The sequence below is a fragment of the Entamoeba histolytica genome, genomic scaffold (assembly GCF_000208925.1).
Source record: "Entamoeba histolytica HM-1:IMSS scf_1104750517069 genomic scaffold, whole genome shotgun sequence".
NCBI lineage: Eukaryota > Evosea > Mastigamoebida > Endamoebidae > Entamoeba > Entamoeba histolytica.
In genome coordinates, this window is record NW_001915062.1 from 1 (window position 1) to 17,010 (window position 17,010).

A 17,010-nucleotide genomic window follows, 5' to 3' on the forward strand; every position below is an offset into this window, starting at 1 on the left:
TAATTAATTTGTATTATTTCTTTCATTTGTTTTGCATCTTCACATGTATTTATATTTCTTATATTTCTATACATTTGTTTTTGAATATATATTAATTGAATTAACTACATCATATTTTGATATATTTGATTCATACAAGCAACAAAAAGTAGATGGTAAATAAAATATTTTATATTTTATAGTGTTTAAATTATTATTTTAAATATTTCTTCAAAAAAGATAGAATTTATGAAACAATACACAAATAATATAAAAATAAATAACAAAAGAATGAGAAATTCACATCAATAAGAAATATAAATGATAGAAGAATGAATGAAAATAAATATTATTTATATTATAACAACAATTACATGATATGAATTATTTCATTCATCACTTCATTCTTTTTCATCATCATAATTACTTTATCATTAATTCAAATAGAAATAAACAATGATATCATAATAGATTCAAATATCACAATAAAATACATTGAAGATAAATAAATATCAAAATAAAGAATAAAACAGATTGGAAATAAATAAAATGATAGAATAGTGAATGTAATTCAATTAAATGAAAAAAATAATGAAATAGCAATAAATGAAATAATAATAAATGAATTATAAATGAAATTAAAATAAAATAGAGAAATAACATTATGATGAAATAATTCATTTAATATCACTATTAATTTAAAATACAATAAATTAATGTGAATATTATATTTATTAAATTACAATTAAATTCAAATATGATATTACATTCATTTATATTAATAAATATGAATTATACATTGTTTTATATAACGAATTATAAAAATAAATTAAAAAATAAGATTTCTAAATTTCAAGTGATTGAAATAAAGAAAGATAGAAATAAATACATTACATTCACTGATTTATTCATTTCTTTATTATTCACATTATCAAATTATTGATATATTTATTAATTGAATATTTATCATTTGTAATATTTCATTTCTATGATATTTATTCATTTTCATATTCATCAAATAAATAATAAAAGATAATTTATTGAAATATTAATTGTTTCTTATTAATAATTTATATTAAAAAAATAAAAAGAAGAAAAATCGAATGAAGATTACCTTAAAAATAAATGAAGTGCAAACTAAAAATAAAAAAGAACTAATAAATAATAAAATAATAAAGAATGAATGAAAATAGGATATAATGAAATAATGATTATCTCGGGTACGAAAATTAGCAAAGAAATAATGCATCTAAATCATTTATAAAAATGAAAAAAAGATGCAAAATAATTTGCATCATTAGATTTTTCCACTTTATTATATTTTACTCATAAAATAAATAAAAAGTATGATAAATATACAATCTGTATATATTTATGTTTATATTTTATAATCATTTATATTTTATTTTGTATGAAATATTAATGAAATAGATTATTTGATTATTCATATTTATTTGTATTATTTATATGTTATTTATCTATCGTATTTTTATATATTTATTTTTATATTTATTTCTCTGTTTATATTATTTATATCATTGTGTTATTCTTATTATCTATATATTATTATATTATTCTTATTTTATTATTTTTATGTTTATATTCTTTAGATTTTCTTATTGTTATTCTTTTCTATTTAGATATATTTGTTTATTCATCTTATTCATCTTTTATATCTATTTTCGATTTATATTTATTTTCATTTTATATTAATTCTCTTTTGATTTATATTAATATTAATTTTATCTTTTATACTTTGATTTTATTATTATATCATTGACTATCATTTCTCCTTTTATTTATCATTTATTCTTATTATTCTTTTGTTTTTATATTCTATATCATATATTCATATATTCATATCATTTTCATTTATATTTTATCACTTATTATATGTTATAATAACATAACACATATGATTGAATATATAATAAACATCATGATGAAGTTATACATATAAATAATAAACATAAAAAAGAGTAAAATATTTTCATCCATAAAATAATATTAATTATTTTGAATCATTAAATCAGACACTTTTTATTGAATATTTCTAATTTTTACAATAAAAATACACTTTTTATTTCTTCTTTTCTTCTTTTATTACATCTTTGTGATTTATTATTTTTATATTCTTCTTCTACTTTCTTTTTATTCTTTTATATATTTAAGATCGAAGGTGGCACGTCTGAAACACCACACATAAACCCTAGTACAAATTCATACTTCGACTCTCCCAGTTATTATCTGGTTATGACGGTGCCTTTGAATTAGGAATGTATTAGGGAATGCTGCAAAGGGTGCAGCAAGAGAATACAGTAGAATATTACATGGATGTAATATAAGAATCTACTGAAGTGTGGGTATGACTAAAAGAAGATTAGTCAAAGGAAGACTAAAAGAAGATTAGTCAAAGTAATACAGTAGTAATAAAATGATTCCTTCTTCCATTCATAAAATAAGAAAAATGAAATTCCTTAAAATTAAGGCAGAAAACAAACAAAGGCTTAAAAAGAAGAAATAAGCAGAAGAAGTTTGAAAAACCTTAATAGGAAGAAATAAAGGAAAGAAGTGCTTTCCTCATTTTGCAAGAAAAACATAAAGAATAGGTTTAACAAAGAGATTACTCTTTTTTAATAAGCTCAGGGATGGGATTAGTCTCCCCTGAGCTAGGAAGAATAGATGAAAATTCTATTAATACTTAATTAATTACTTTTTCTTTTTATAATTACAAAGTGTGATTTTTATTCTTGGTTTTTTGTTTTAAATGATAATTGAGGAATTGACATAATCAATTGTTAATTATTTATTTTTGTCATTAATCACATTAAAAAATAAAAACAAAATAACATAAAATTTTGTTAATTAGAAAGAGAAAAAAAAAATAAAAACAAATTCTATAATGTATAATAAAATATATTAAAATGAACTAAAATTCAACCCTTAAAAGAAAGAACTGAAAAGAAAATAAATTAAATAATGTCTCTTGAAGCTTTTACTGTTTCTGCTGCTGCTCCTCATAAATGCATTGCACCAGAAGGAGCATATTTTAACCTTAGACATATTACCCTTGAAGGTGATTCTAAAACACAATTATATTTGAAACATGACGAGGATGAAGTTCTTGTTTGTACTTTATCATCTGCCATTCCACAACACTCTGTTGATATTCCATTATACCTTGATGAAGTTACATTTGTTGTTAAAGGTAATGGAACACTTCATGTTGTTGGTAATTTCGATGAAGTTGAAGATAACGAATTTGAAGAAGACGAAGAAATGGAAGAAGATATGAGTGAAGGAGAAGAAAGTGATGAAAGTAATGATGAAAAAATGGAAGAGAGAGAAGAAAGTGATGACGAAGAGGAAGAAAATACTAAACCAATGAAAGTAGTTGTTCCAAAGAAAGAAGAGAAAAAACCACAACCACCAAAGAAAGAAGAAAAGAAACCACAACCACCAAAGAAAGAAAGTAAAGTTCAACAACACCAACAACCACAAAAGAAAGAAGACAAGAAACCACAACATCAACAACAACCAAATCAAAAACAAGGAAAGAAAAACAATAAAAAGAATAAAAAGCATTAAAGAAATAAATTAATTGATTAGATTGTTAGAAAAAAATAGGTTTAAAAATATTAAAACAAAAGAAAAAGAAAACAACAATTATCTTTAATTGTAAGCAAGATATTTTGGAGTTGCAGAGAATTTTTGATAACCTTTAATAACTTTTTCTACTGCATCTAAGAAATCTCGTTCAGTAACAACTTTTCTTCTTGCTCTAATTGCAAACATTCCTGCTTCAGTACAAACTGATTGAATTTCTGCTCCAGTGGCATTTGGGCAAAGTCTGGCTAAAAGGTCATAACGAATGTCTTTTGCAACACTCATTGGCTTTGTATGAATTTTAAATATTTCTGTTCTTCCTTCAATATCTGGAAGACCAAATTCAATCTTTCTATCAAGTCTTCCTGGTCTAACCAATGCTGGATCAAGTGTGTCTGGTCTATTTGTTGCCATAAGGACTTTAATATTTCCACGTTTATCAAATCCATCTAATTGATTAATAAGTTCTAACATAGTACGTTGTACTTCACTTTCACCTGTATCATCTTGGAATCTAGTTCCTCCAATAGCATCAATTTCATCAAAGAAAATAATACAACTCTTTTTACTTTTAGCCATGTCAAATAAGTCTCTTACCATTTTAGCACCTTCTCCAACATATTTTTGAACTAACTCTGATCCAATTACTCGAACAAAGGTTGATTCTGTTCTATTAGCTACAGCACGTGCTAATAATGTTTTACCTGTTCCTGGTGGTCCATATAATAATACTCCTTTAGGTGGATCAATTCCTAAATTCTCAAATGCCTCTGGATGTAACATAGGAAGTTCAACAACTTCTCTAATTCTTTCAATTTGTTCTTTACACCCTCCAATATCTTTGTATGTTACATCTGGTTTTTCTTCAACTTGCATAACAGAAACTGATGGGTCAATTTTTGGTGGAAGTGCCATTTTAATTTCATAACGTGCTCTATCTACTCCGACTCTTGTTCCATCTTGAACGGCATCTTTTTCAACTCTATTTGATTTACCAACAACAAATTTTGCATATTCTTTTATAGAAATAACATATCGTGGTTCACGTTCATCTGGCATAGCTTTAATACATCTAGAAACAAGTAATGGTTGTTCTTCCATCAATTTTTTATCAGCATTTAAATCCCATTGAGACACTGGTGCTAGTCCTGTATCACTTTCTTGTATTCCAACTAAATTATGTATTTCTGTTGCAAGGTCTGCAACTTCTTTTTCTAATTGTTTAATTGAATTTGCATATGGACCACGATTATATGCTTTTAAAATAGCAATTTCTTCTTCATCAAGTGTTTTTGGTTTCTTCTCAAAATCTTCTTCCATTAAGTTTCTTTATTCATTTTTTATTAGTTCTTTTTATAATAAATTTATTATAAATTATTCTTTTCTTTTGTTAAAACTTCAATACCTCATTTTTGTTTTATATAACTAAAATAAAAAATGATAAATTCACACAAAAGGGAATTTAACCGTTTTTTGTTTTTTTCGTTGATTTATTTTTTCAGTTGTTGCATTTTGTAAAATGATATTTAAACGTTCAACGATTTCAGAAAAAGAAGGGCGTTCATTAACATTTATTGAACAACAATTATTAATAATGTTTACTAATGCAGAAGGGATTTGACGAATAAATTGAGGAAGAACACAACCACTTTCTCCAATTGGATTAGTGTTAACTAATTGTGTTAAAACATGAAAAACAAGAATTCCAAAAGAATAAACGTCACATTGAGAAGTGTAAGAAGCATCTTTAGATGTAATTTCTGGAGGCATTCTAAAATTTTCTCCTTGGTTTGAGTAAATTGGTTTGGTTACTGTAGCGTCAATACCATATTCACTTACTCTCTCGCAACAACAAATGTTTCCTAATTTACAATTAACATAATCAGTTGGAATAACAGAAAATACAAAAACATTGTCAGTAGAAAGGTCACGATGAACTATTTGTGATTCTTGTAAATAGTCCATTGCTTTAGATACATCAAGACAAAATTTATACATTAATGTTCTATTTATTTCTTCATTTGTTGTAAGATAATTAGTTAATGTCCAATATCGAGGACGCTCAAATATTAATGAATTACTTTCTGGAATAGCATACATAAAAGAAGATATTTGTGCACAACGTAATGACTGATGTATTTTTACTTGTTTTTCAAAAAGTTTCTTTTCTAACAATTAAAATTCTTTTTTTATTTAATTGACTTAAAGAATATAAAAAACAAACCATTTGGTCCATTTCCTATGATTTGACATTCTACCACATCTTGGTCAAGTGTTTTTAATAATTTTAATCTACTAACAGTAAATTTTTTTTCAAGAATAAAATGTTCATTACCGTCATTACATTCTTCAATATCATCTGGTTTAGCTTGAAGATCAAAAGATGTCAATCCTTTTAAAGGAACAACAATTGAAGTGTCTTCACTTTGTGAAACAAAACAAAGTAACAAATCAAATTTTTTAAATGGAATAATAAAAGTTAGAGTTATAGTTACTGTTGTCAAACTGCCATTTATCTCATTCACTGGGTCTTGACTCCACATTATAAGATTTTCTGGTTTTGATTTAACTGCATATATCTCAATTAATGACGCAATAGAACTAAAAGAAGAAGAATTAATAATTTTTTTAATATCTTCTTGTTGTTTTTTATCATGTTTATTAAGGCTTTTAATGTCAATAATATTATATAACTTAATATCACAATGGTTATTATTTTCAAAAACTAATTTTCTGATATCTGGTTTATTTATTTCAACTTCTGTTGAAAAGTGATTGTTCCATTCATTAAACTATTTCTTTAATATTGTTTTCTTTTCTCTTTTCTCATTAATCCACAAACTGAATTCTTTTCTATAGCAAAACTCATTTTATGATTTATGAGATATTTGTCTCTTTTTATCTTTTTTTGTTTTATGTTGTTTTTAATATCGTTATATATAACAATAATAAAAACAAAAAATTATAAAAATAAGTTAACTAGAAATAAAACAAAATTATAACCCTCAAATGACAAGTGCTTGGATGAATTGGGATGAATGGAAGAATACCCAAATCTCTGTCCTTGAAGCTCTAAGAGAACCTAATGAAGAAAAAGTAAAAGAAGCATTAAATCTACTTCTTATATGGCAAACTCGTCAAATACTTCCTGTTCAAATTGAAGCAACTATTGGTGTACTAAATTCTATGTGTGCAAACGTAGAAAATCCACAATTTTTTTCATCAGTTGCTGGATTTACTATTGTTAGGTTTGTTAATGGAATGGTTGATGCACCACAAAAAGCTGGAGGACAACACAGAAGTGTATATCAAATGGCAGTTGAGTTAGGAGTGCCTACTGTGTTAGTTGAAGTAAGACACTCTATAACACATGGTACAGTTCCATCTTCAGAAGAACTAATAGAATGTATTAAAATCATATCAGAATATTTAGTAATTAATTATTGGGAACGAGGAAGTCAAGAAAGTTCACGAATATGGTTTGATTCATTTATAGAAGCTGTTGGAAGAAGAGATAGTCAAAGAATTATGAAAAGTATAAAAGAAGGATCAAGGAATATGACAAGTAGTTCATTATATGAATTGTCAAGTTTAATTGTTAGAATTGGGAAATTACAAGGAGATGAAAGTAAGTGGTGGAAAATGATGGTTACACAAATATGTTCAAGAAGAGGATTTAGTGATGTTTTAATTGTTGGAGCAGCAAAAGAATATTGTAAAGAAATTAAACAAAATACAGAACAAATTGAAGAATGGATTATTTATTGTATTTCTGTATTATCAAGTGAAGTAAATGAAGTATTAAATGTGTTTAAAAGTGAAGGAGTATTATTTGAAAATAAAACTCAAATATTGTTAAAAAAGATTCATGCAATTATTAACGGTGAAATGAAAAAGATTATTGGTGGTTTTATTATTCATGAAAATCTTAAATTTAAAGAAATGGAATGTGAAGAAATTGAACAATTTGTTAATGAAAAAATTCAAATAAATGAATGTGAAATTGGTCAATGGAAAAAACTTGGTGAACTTCCTCAATTTTTTGTTTCGACAGAAAATTTAATAATTGATCCATCTATTTCATTAATGATTGCAAATTGAATTATTCTTTAACTTTGAATATTCTTACTTAGTTCATTCAATTAATTTTTTATTTGTTTAATCTTCCATATCTTCAAGATCGAAGGTGGCACGTCTGAAACACCACACATAAACCCTAGTACAAATTCATACTTCGACTCTCCCAGTTATTATCTGGTTATGACGGTGCCTTTGAATTAGGAATGTATTAGGGAATGCTGCAAAGGGTGCAGCAAGAGAATACAGTAGAATATTACATGGATGTAATATAAGAATCTACTGAAGTGTGGGTATGACTAAAAGAAGATTAGTCAAAGGAAGACTAAAAGAAGATTAGTCAAAGTAATACAGTAGTAATAAAATGATTCCTTCTTCCATTCATAAAATAAGAAAAATGAAATTCCTTAAAATTAAGGCAGAAAACAAACAAAGGCTTAAAAAGAAGAAATAAGCAGAAGAAGTTTGAAAAACCTTAATAGGAAGAAATAAAGGAAAGAAGTGCTTTCCTCATTTTGCAAGAAAAACATAAAGAATAGGTTTAACAAAGAGATTACTCTTTTTTAATAAGCTCAGGGATGGGATTAGTCTCCCCTGAGCTAGGAAGAATAGATGAAAATTCTATTAATACTTAATTAATTACTTTTTATTTATTTTAATCTTCCATATCTTCTATTGTTGGTATTTCTTCACTAAACACTCCAAGAAATTCATTTCCTAAAATTTTTTTATTTTTTCTTGATTTTTTTACTTTTTTACTTGTTTTTTGTGATTTTTTTTGACTAGAAGGATTTGAAGAAATGTTCGTTTGTTGTTTGATTTCTTTTGGAACATTTTGTTTTTGAGACTGTTGAAGAGTAGGATTAGTATTATTTGCATTCATTAAAGATGTTGATGAAGGTCCAAGAGAAGGGAATAAAGGTTCTTTTTTTCTTTGTTTCTTCGTAATAATTTTATCATTATTTCCTAATGACGGGAAATATTTCATTTCTATCTCTTCTTTATGTAATTCATAATCTTCTTCTAAATAAATGTAATGTTCATTCATTCTTTTTAATTCAGCAACTCGTTGTTCTTCTTTTCTTCTTTCTTCTTCTTTTTGTAACTTTTCTATTTTAATTTTTCGTTGACGAGCGTTACTTCTTTTATTTATAATTTGAATATATTTGCTCATTACACTGTTATTTACTAACCCATTCATATCAACTTCAATAAGTTTTATTTCTGTTCCTCTAGGAATGTGCTGATAAGATTTTATTAACTTTCGTTCTCCTACTCCTGCATCTTCTTCATCTATTTGAAGAATTTTTGATGTAAATGTTGGTAATTTCGTTGGATTTTCCATTAACATAGAAAGATTAAATGAAGTTAAATAAATATCTCTTCCAAGCGAGTCTTGATAATAATAATTCCAATCTTTTGGATTAATTGAATATCGTTTTCGTATCAATCTATCATTCCATTCTTTCTTTAAATCACTAAGTTCTTCTTTCATCATATTATAGTAAAGCCTATATTCATCATCTTGTGGTTTCTTCATTTCTAAAATTACTTTTACACTTTCTTTAGCTAATACTGATAGTGGGTCATCTTCTATTACAACATGATAAAATCGTGAATTATTGCATTTTGATGTAGGTACTGATGTTATAGTCTCTCCAGGAACAAGAGATGGGATAGTAAATCCATTAGGAATTTTAAGTAATTGCATTGTTATTTTATCTCCAAGTTGAATGGATGGTTGAATAACAATATCACAAATTGTAAATGGTGAATAAATTAGAGCATTACAAACTGGACATTTATGTGGCGCTGGACATAGCACAAGAAATTGTAATAAACATCTCCAACAATACATATGACCACATGAAGTTAAACGTGGCATCACAACATCTTCTAAACAAATTGGACTATATTGATAAATTGTGTCTCTTAAATATTAATCAAAATAGGTTGTTAACCAAACCATTTCGGAAATTCATTTGTATAATACTTTAATTGTACTGCATCGTCAGAGTATAACAATCCATTTTGTACATTTGATTTACTTAGGTCAGTGTCAGGAAAGACAAAAAACTGAAAACTAATTGGTTACTTAATATTGTGTGGTAGAAAAAAAAAACAAACTGTGAATAGATAAAATGTTTCGGTTCAAGATGGAATCTATGTGATCTCATTGATGAAATATGAAATACTAGAAATTTTGAAGTTTGGCTTTTCTTTTTTTTTTCTCTTTTTTTAGAAAGACAAGTCATATAAACTCTTTTAATTGAATTAAAACTTCTGAAGCAACAACACTAGTTATTTCTTAATACTAATATTATTAAGTTATTAGCCAAAAATTTTATGTTCAAATTTCAACTTTAGTCTTAGTCTATTTATTGCTATGTGGGTATTTCAGTTACAGTTTGTTTGTAGGATCATTTCTATTGGATAAGGTTATTGGTTCATTAATTTCTTAGTTATACAAAACCCACTTGTGTGTTATTTAAAATACAATAAAATGCTAATAAAAGTTAAAATGAAATGACTTAGATATATCAGAGAGTTAAACAAAATAAGTCATAATTAAGTTATTTTATCATAAGAGTGTTTTTAAGAACAAAAATAGAAATAACAAAAATTCAATCATTTTTTTGGTTTTAATTCTGTTTTTTTCTTCAATGCACCTAAAAATGTTATATATGACAATGAGACAAAAAAGAAGAAAAGAACAAACTTTTTACTGCTGCTTTAACTTTTAGTCTCGGTGTATCATCTACAAGGTAAGTGTCAAGATTTAATGACTCTGGAAGTATTATATTTCTGATTGTGTTTCCTCTTACTGTTGATTGGTCTAAGTTAATTGGGTTTTTTCCTTTTTGTGTCATTTTTACAACTTTTAAATGGACGTTCATGTAGTTATCAACACCAACAATTGTTCCAGTGAGTACTGCCCCACTCTTTAATTCAATTGTGACGACTTCATTTGTTAGCCTCATCAAAAATCTTACTAATTTCATGGTTATAAGAAATGATCTTTTTAAGTTCTATTTGAAGATGGAATATCCAAACTACCCATTTTTTCCTTTTTCTGACCCAAATTACTTATCCTATTATCAAATGGGATATCTTCAACCATTCCAATTCTCTCAACCACCACCTCCGCCACCACCTGCTCCAGATAAATCTACTCAACAAATAAATAACCCTCATGAAGACAAAAAGACATTATATGTTGGGAATTTACTTCCTGGAATGGCAGAGGAATTACGAGGATTGTTTGAGGCATATGGAAGCATTGAAAGTATTAATCAACCAAAAGGTAAGAATTTTATGTTTATTCATTTTAGTAAGGAGGAAAGTGCTAAAGAGGCAAAAGAAGAGTTAAATGGGACAACGTATGGAGGTACTACACTGAAAATAGGATATGGAAAAGCAGAAATAAGCACTACATTTGTACCAAACAATCAAAATCAGACTGATTATCAAAGTGAAACAAATGCAAAAGAAAATGAAATCATTTATCAACACCTTAACCAAATATTAAAAGATGAAGAAAATGAAGTAAGTCAAGTTAACCAACCAAAAGAAAATATTAAAAAAGGACATCGTACAAAAGAATATGAAGTTAATAGAGTATTATGGGTTGGAGGATTAAATAATAATGAAATGAAAATATTTTCTAAATTAACTCAATATGGACCAGTTGATAGAATTAGAATTGGAATTAATAATAGATGTGCATTGATTGAATTTAAAAACATTGAAGATGCAAAAAGAGCAATTAACGAAATGATACATGTATTATTTGATGAAGACAAAGTAAAAATAAGATATGAAAAAGATCTTAATTTCCAAAGCAAAACTTGGTTTCCTGATATGCCAAGTCATTTTATTCTTAAAGAGAATGAACCAATTAAACCATTATCAATTGAAGAAGAGAAAATGATTGATGAAAAAACAAAGAAAATTATTGATGAATTAATTCCTTATTTAGATAAGTATGGACAAGAATTTGAAGAATTAGTTATTAAAAAATGTTCTTCAGACCTACATTTCAAATTTTTAAATCAAGAAGAAACACTTGAATTTCATTATTACTTGTGGAAAGTTTTTGAGTTTGAAATGAAGAAAATGAATTTGGATACAAATGTTGTTAATGTTATTGAACCAGTAAAAGAAGATATTCCTCCATGGTTAATGTCAAGTGATGATGATGATAGTGAAGAGAAAAAAGAAACGTCTAACACAATGGAAGAAATGTATTAAAGTGAAAAATAAACAAGACTCTAAAAAAGCAATAATTCTGATTAATTGTGTGTTATAATTAAAATTTTAAATTATAACTATTCTTTTGTGTTAACAACAACTGTTCATTGATTCAGCTTGTCGCATAAATGCTTTTGAAGTTGTTGAAAGATCATTACTTTGATCTATAAGATCATCTAATTTTTCACCACGTTCTAATAATTCATCCATTGCCTTAACTAAAATTTCCTGTGTTTCTGTTAAATCAGTTTGGATTTGTGTTAGTTTATCTCCTTTCTTTGGATCGACATATTGTTGAAATAGTACTGATACAGGTTGATATTTAAATTGTAAGTCGGATTTAATAGTGTTGAAGGAAGGTCCTTTGTATGATTGTCTAAATGCTTGCATCATTTTACTCAATACCACTGTAGCAACACGATCAGGGTATGATTTTGTAGTTATTGCTACAACAGCAAGCTATTAATCGTTAATTTTTCTTCTCTTTTATATAATCTTTTGATGTTCAATGAGTTGACCATCTATTATAAACAAAAGTCATAACAAACTCCATCATTTTCCATATAAACATGTCCTTTGAATGTAGATGGTTCTTGAAGAGTAATACACATTCGTTTATTTGTAATAGCTCGTTGGGCAATTTGACGAGCAGAAAATTTTAATGGTCCTTCAGCATTCATTCTTTCAAAAAATCCCATTTGTGAAAAATCCTCTTCTATTTGAAGAAAGAAAGGTGATTGTTGAGGTGAATTTCTAATGAGTATACCAGCAAAGATCATAAACATATTATCAGTCCATACTGACATCTTTGAGAATGACAAAGTGAGATGATTTGATTTTAAGATCTTATGATAAACAAACGTAATTGTTGATGACATTTTCAGAATAAATACTTTATATCTCATTTTTAAATAAAAACTGAAGGAGGTAGTAGTAATTTGTCATATGCTTTCAAAATAATAACAATGGAAATGTTCATTCTTTAACTTGTTACTTTTCTAAGAAAATTTGACTAAAAAATGAATAAAAAATAATAAAAAAATCTATTTAACCATACCATGTCTCAGTCGAGTATCTTCATTCCTGTAGATGAATTAAAAGCAAAAGAACGTAGTATCCAACAAGACAGAAATAAAATGAGAGAAAACCTCTTAAAAGGACCTTATTTATACAGAAAAAGTCATAATACCTCTTCAGATGAATTTAAGGGTAATGATATGATTACTGTATATATTGCATCTGGAATAATAAGTGTAATGTTTATTTCTTCATTTTATGCATTTATTCATTTACCAATTGTATGGATAATGCCAATTCCATTAACACTCTTTATTCTTATGTCAGTTTCATATTACAAAGCAGTTACAACAAAACCAGGGAAATGTATTAATTTTCAACCAAAATGTTCTGAAGAAGAAAAACAACAAGCAATTGAAAGAGAGACATTTGGAAAAGAACATGGATTTAAAATAGTTGATATTGGATATCCTACAAGATATTGTACATATTGCAAATCATTTAGATCTGAACGTTCTTATCATTGTAAGAAATGTGGGTGTTGTGTATTAAGGAGAGACCATCATTGTCCATGGATTGGACAATGTGTAGGTCTAAACAATCATCGGTATTTTATGCAATTTCTTTACTATCTCCCTATCAATGGATTTACTGGAATGATTATTCAAATATGGTATCTTGTCAAACAAATGCAAACAGGACTTGGTGACCCATCACCAGGAAATGTATTTTTTATTATTTTTTCATTAATTAGTGCAATGATTATGTTTGCAATGAGTTGTGCTGTTGCATCTCTAACATACCATTATTCATATTTACTCTTAAAAAATATGTCATCAATGGAAGACATTGAACTTGTTCGGTATGAATGTCTTTCACATCATAAAGTACCCCATTTTCCAAGTTATGACATTGGGGCATTGAAAAATTGGCAATCAATCATGGGAACATCATTTCTCAGTTGGACTTGTCCATGGTATAATGAAAATAAAGAACTAAATCAAAATTCATTTACTGAAATATCCTTATCATCAATTCATATTGACTAATCAATGTTGTAATAAAAGAATAAAAGTTAATTTAAGAATGAACTTCATCAAATCAAGTAAAAATTCAATCAAGTAAGTATTATACAACTTTTAATTTACTAATTATTGTTGGATTTTATTTCCTAAAACCCAAAACGAAAAGAATAGCAAAAAAAATTAAAATTAGTTTTGTGAGTCAATAAGTCTTTTTGTTTCTTCATTTTGGGAAATATCTGGAGATTCAATTTTTTTATGGCGTTTATTACACAAATAGAAATCAATATAGTCATACTTGATTTGCATAATAACAAGTAATGAGTGCTGAATTAAAGAAACCACAGAAGAAAGAATTGTTGTGACATGTTGTTCAGTAGAGAAAAACATAAAGCATAATACAACTAGAAAACCAATTGTTTGAAAAGTATTAGCACTTAATGACATTGAACCACCACTTTTTGTTGAAAAAGTTTTCCAAAGTTGTGGAAGATATTCAACGAACGTTATAACTGAAGAAAGGATACCGAAAACATAAGCAAAATAATAAGTAAATGGTTCACAGATACCGATTTTAGTTAAACTAATAAACACCATAATGAAGGCAAAGACAAAGAATAAAATAATAATAATATAATAAAGAATTACCCGTTTAAAGACACGTGAGTGTTTGTCTTGATAAAATAAAAGGAATAATGTATATTCAATAAATCCCATTATTACAAGTGAGACAAACTGAAAATATGAAAGAAGTGGAGGAAGACATTTTGATAAACCAATATCAGAACAACTTTCCATAAAAGGAAAATTTAAAATAGTTGAGTTTGTTGTAGCAAATATTTGATTACAAACCATTAAGAAAAGATAAGTTGGTGATAAACCTTCACTTGTCTTTCTTCTAATAATCTTAATAATTTGAGGAAGAATAGAGACTGTAGTAAATATAAGAATTAAACTTCCAATGATAATTTCGAATGTAGATAATTCAGGGATATACCAATACTCATCTGAGCCACTATGCTCTGTATCACAAGCATCTATACCACTAGAAATAACAAAAGGAATACAAAAAGTAATTAAAATGAAGTAATACTTCATTTGAATTAAACAAGAAAATAATAACTACAATTATTTTTTTATAACAAAACAAATAAACTATAAGTTATAATAACAAAAACTAAAAAACTTGAAGAAAATGAAATTAAACGATTTAATTGGCAATATCCAAATAATCTCTGATTTCTGATGGAGTTAATACTTTAAACCCATTTTCTTTTGTACAAAGTCCAATTTCAATATTATGTTCATTCATTTCTCCTTCAAATCCCTCTTTTAATGCTAAAATAGCAGTATGAATAGCATCTTCTAACTCAATATCATCGTGATATCGCTTTTCTAAGAATGTCTTAACTGATGTCATATTCTTTCCAAGTGCTGTTGCTTTCCAAGTCCAAAATGATCCACTTGGATCAACTTGATATAAACGTGGTGTTTTACCATCAAATCCTGCAACTAACACACTGACTCCAAATGGTCTAACACCTCCTTTTTGAGTATATTCTTGCATTAAATATGCTAACTTTCTTGTCATCATTGAACAATTTATATCTTCTTGATATTCTAACCAATACTTTTGTCCTTCTTTTCTTCCTTTTTTTACTAATACTCGAGCGTCAGGTCCCATTCCACTACTTACCATTCCAACACTATCACATAAATGATTAATTTTTTGTATTGACTCACTTATATACATTGGTGGTAATGACTTTTCTACTGCTAATACAATTCCATCTTTAGCTTTAATACCGACACTAGTTGAACCAGCAGAAATAGCATTAAGTGCATATTCGATTTGAACTAATTTTCCGCTGGGACTGAATGTTGTTAATGAAAATCCATAATCATCTTCTCCTCCTTCCATTGTTAATTTGTTTGACTTTTTATAATTCTCTTTTTTTAAGTTCATTTTATTATTTTTATTATTTATTTTATTATTTATTTAATTCTCTAATACTTCAACACAACCAGAAGAAAAACAAATTCTTAAAAAATTAAATAACACAAAAATTTAGAAATATAACAAATAAACTGTGAATTGTTAGTTGGGAGTTAAATTTCCTTTTCTGAAAAAATGGAATAATTTGCTTAAACAACAACACATCCTTCTTTGCTTGTTTTTTCCTTTTCTTCAGCTCTTCCACGAACAACGTCAATTGCTACTTTAAAAGTTTCTTTTACATTAGATCCTGTTTTAGCACTACATTCACAAAAAGCAGCAGCACCAATCTTTGTTTTCAATTCTTCTCCCTTTGCAGTTGAGATACAATCTGTACTTTTGTCTTTTCTTCGATCACTTTTTGTAGCAACAAGTACAACCTTTGCTTCTTTACAGAAGTGAGTTACTTCTGAAATCCACTACTTATAAACAATTGTTTTTTCAATTAAGAAGCAAGAAAAAATGCAATGCATAAATAATAATAAGCAAATCAGAAGAAATAAAAAATAAACAAACTTTAACTTCTATATTCTCAAATGAATTTTGGTCATCAACAGCATAACAAATGAGAAAAACATCTGTATCGGGATAAGCCCTATTACGAATTCTATCAAAATCTTCTTGTCCAGCAGTGTCCCACATTTGTAAATTAATATGACCTTTCTTATATGATACTTGTTCGACAAAATTTTCAAATACAGTTGGTACATAGTCTTCAGGGAAAGTATTTAAACGGTATCGAGTTAATAAACATGTTTTTCCTACAGCACCATCACCAACAATGACTAATTTCATACTATTTTGCTATAGATGTTAACTAAGTTAATCACTTTTTTTTGTACAATATATATACTTACAAACTTGCTCCTCCATTTCTTCTTTTTAAGATATAGAATTTTTGTTTCTAATCTCTTTTTTCTTTTTTCTTTAATTTTCCCTTAAAACACAAAAAATAAAATTTGTGATTTAAATAAACCCTCAACAAGTTTTAAATAGATGTGAAATGAATTATTTTGAAATAGAAAGAAACCCTAAAATTTAAATATTCATATCATTTGATTG

General features: G+C 26.7%; 12 protein-coding genes across 12 annotated transcripts, besides 4 other annotated features; 4 read left to right on the plus strand and 8 right to left on the minus strand.

Annotated features, from left to right (window-relative positions):
* Positions 1 to 239: 239 nt before the first annotated feature.
* Positions 240 to 338: a repeat region.
* Positions 337 to 537: a repeat region.
* A 1,615-nt stretch (positions 538 to 2,152) lies between these two features.
* Positions 2,153 to 2,697: a repeat region.
* A 261-nt stretch (positions 2,698 to 2,958) lies between these two features.
* On the plus strand, positions 2,959 to 3,567 carry EHI_052040 (uncharacterized protein; the record flags this gene model as incomplete). Its single annotated transcript, XM_650137.1, has 1 exon — positions 2,959 to 3,567. One exon carries the CDS (start codon positions 2,959 to 2,961, stop codon positions 3,565 to 3,567), a length of 609 nt encoding a protein of 202 aa, XP_655229.1.
* Positions 3,568 to 3,651: 84 nt separating this feature from the next.
* On the minus strand, positions 3,652 to 4,905 carry EHI_052050 (26s protease regulatory subunit; the record flags this gene model as incomplete). Its single annotated transcript, XM_650138.1, has 1 exon — positions 3,652 to 4,905. The coding sequence occupies one exon, from the start codon at positions 4,903 to 4,905 to the stop codon at positions 3,652 to 3,654; it is 1,254 nt and encodes a 417-aa protein (XP_655230.1).
* A 126-nt stretch (positions 4,906 to 5,031) lies between these two features.
* Positions 5,032 to 6,128, minus strand: EHI_052060 (protein kinase domain containing protein; the record flags this gene model as incomplete). The annotated part of the gene is made up of 2 exons (XM_650139.2): positions 5,032 to 5,753; positions 5,810 to 6,128. The coding sequence occupies 2 exons, from the start codon at positions 6,126 to 6,128 to the stop codon at positions 5,032 to 5,034; spliced, it is 1,041 nt and encodes a 346-aa protein (XP_655231.2).
* A 466-nt stretch (positions 6,129 to 6,594) lies between these two features.
* EHI_052070 (uncharacterized protein) lies at positions 6,595 to 7,686 on the plus strand (the record flags this gene model as incomplete). The annotated part of the gene is made up of 1 exon (XM_650140.1): positions 6,595 to 7,686. The coding sequence occupies one exon, from the start codon at positions 6,595 to 6,597 to the stop codon at positions 7,684 to 7,686; it is 1,092 nt and encodes a 363-aa protein (XP_655232.1).
* A 79-nt stretch (positions 7,687 to 7,765) lies between these two features.
* Positions 7,766 to 8,312: a repeat region.
* A 5-nt stretch (positions 8,313 to 8,317) lies between these two features.
* Positions 8,318 to 9,917, minus strand: EHI_052080 (uncharacterized protein; the record flags this gene model as incomplete). Its single annotated transcript, XM_650141.2, has 3 exons — positions 8,318 to 9,572; positions 9,629 to 9,745; positions 9,790 to 9,917. The coding sequence occupies 3 exons, from the start codon at positions 9,915 to 9,917 to the stop codon at positions 8,318 to 8,320; spliced, it is 1,500 nt and encodes a 499-aa protein (XP_655233.2).
* A 373-nt stretch (positions 9,918 to 10,290) lies between these two features.
* On the minus strand, positions 10,291 to 10,664 carry EHI_052090 (small nuclear ribonucleoprotein Sm D1, putative; the record flags this gene model as incomplete). The annotated part of the gene is made up of 2 exons (XM_001913947.1): positions 10,291 to 10,331; positions 10,382 to 10,664. The coding sequence occupies 2 exons, from the start codon at positions 10,662 to 10,664 to the stop codon at positions 10,291 to 10,293; spliced, it is 324 nt and encodes a 107-aa protein (XP_001913982.1).
* A 100-nt stretch (positions 10,665 to 10,764) lies between these two features.
* On the plus strand, positions 10,765 to 11,913 carry EHI_052100 (uncharacterized protein; the record flags this gene model as incomplete). The annotated part of the gene is made up of 1 exon (XM_650143.2): positions 10,765 to 11,913. The coding sequence occupies one exon, from the start codon at positions 10,765 to 10,767 to the stop codon at positions 11,911 to 11,913; it is 1,149 nt and encodes a 382-aa protein (XP_655235.2).
* Positions 11,914 to 12,003: 90 nt separating this feature from the next.
* On the minus strand, positions 12,004 to 12,719 carry EHI_052110 (uncharacterized protein; the record flags this gene model as incomplete). Its single annotated transcript, XM_650255.1, has 2 exons — positions 12,004 to 12,372; positions 12,462 to 12,719. 2 exons carry the CDS (start codon positions 12,717 to 12,719, stop codon positions 12,004 to 12,006), a joined length of 627 nt encoding a protein of 208 aa, XP_655347.1.
* A 252-nt stretch (positions 12,720 to 12,971) lies between these two features.
* EHI_052120 (zinc finger protein, putative) lies at positions 12,972 to 13,979 on the plus strand (the record flags this gene model as incomplete). Its single annotated transcript, XM_650256.1, has 1 exon — positions 12,972 to 13,979. The coding sequence occupies one exon, from the start codon at positions 12,972 to 12,974 to the stop codon at positions 13,977 to 13,979; it is 1,008 nt and encodes a 335-aa protein (XP_655348.1).
* Positions 13,980 to 14,141: 162 nt separating this feature from the next.
* Positions 14,142 to 15,050, minus strand: EHI_052130 (uncharacterized protein; the record flags this gene model as incomplete). Its single annotated transcript, XM_650257.1, has 1 exon — positions 14,142 to 15,050. One exon carries the CDS (start codon positions 15,048 to 15,050, stop codon positions 14,142 to 14,144), a length of 909 nt encoding a protein of 302 aa, XP_655349.1.
* A 99-nt stretch (positions 15,051 to 15,149) lies between these two features.
* On the minus strand, positions 15,150 to 15,873 carry EHI_052140 (proteasome alpha subunit, putative; the record flags this gene model as incomplete). Its single annotated transcript, XM_650258.2, has 1 exon — positions 15,150 to 15,873. One exon carries the CDS (start codon positions 15,871 to 15,873, stop codon positions 15,163 to 15,165), a length of 711 nt encoding a protein of 236 aa, XP_655350.1. The 3' UTR covers positions 15,150 to 15,162.
* Positions 15,874 to 16,028: 155 nt separating this feature from the next.
* On the minus strand, positions 16,029 to 16,821 carry EHI_052150 (Rho family GTPase; the record flags this gene model as incomplete). Its single annotated transcript, XM_650259.2, has 3 exons — positions 16,029 to 16,367; positions 16,465 to 16,752; positions 16,810 to 16,821. The coding sequence occupies 3 exons, from the start codon at positions 16,819 to 16,821 to the stop codon at positions 16,098 to 16,100; spliced, it is 570 nt and encodes a 189-aa protein (XP_655351.2). The 3' UTR covers positions 16,029 to 16,097.
* Positions 16,822 to 17,010: the final 189 nt, after the last annotated feature.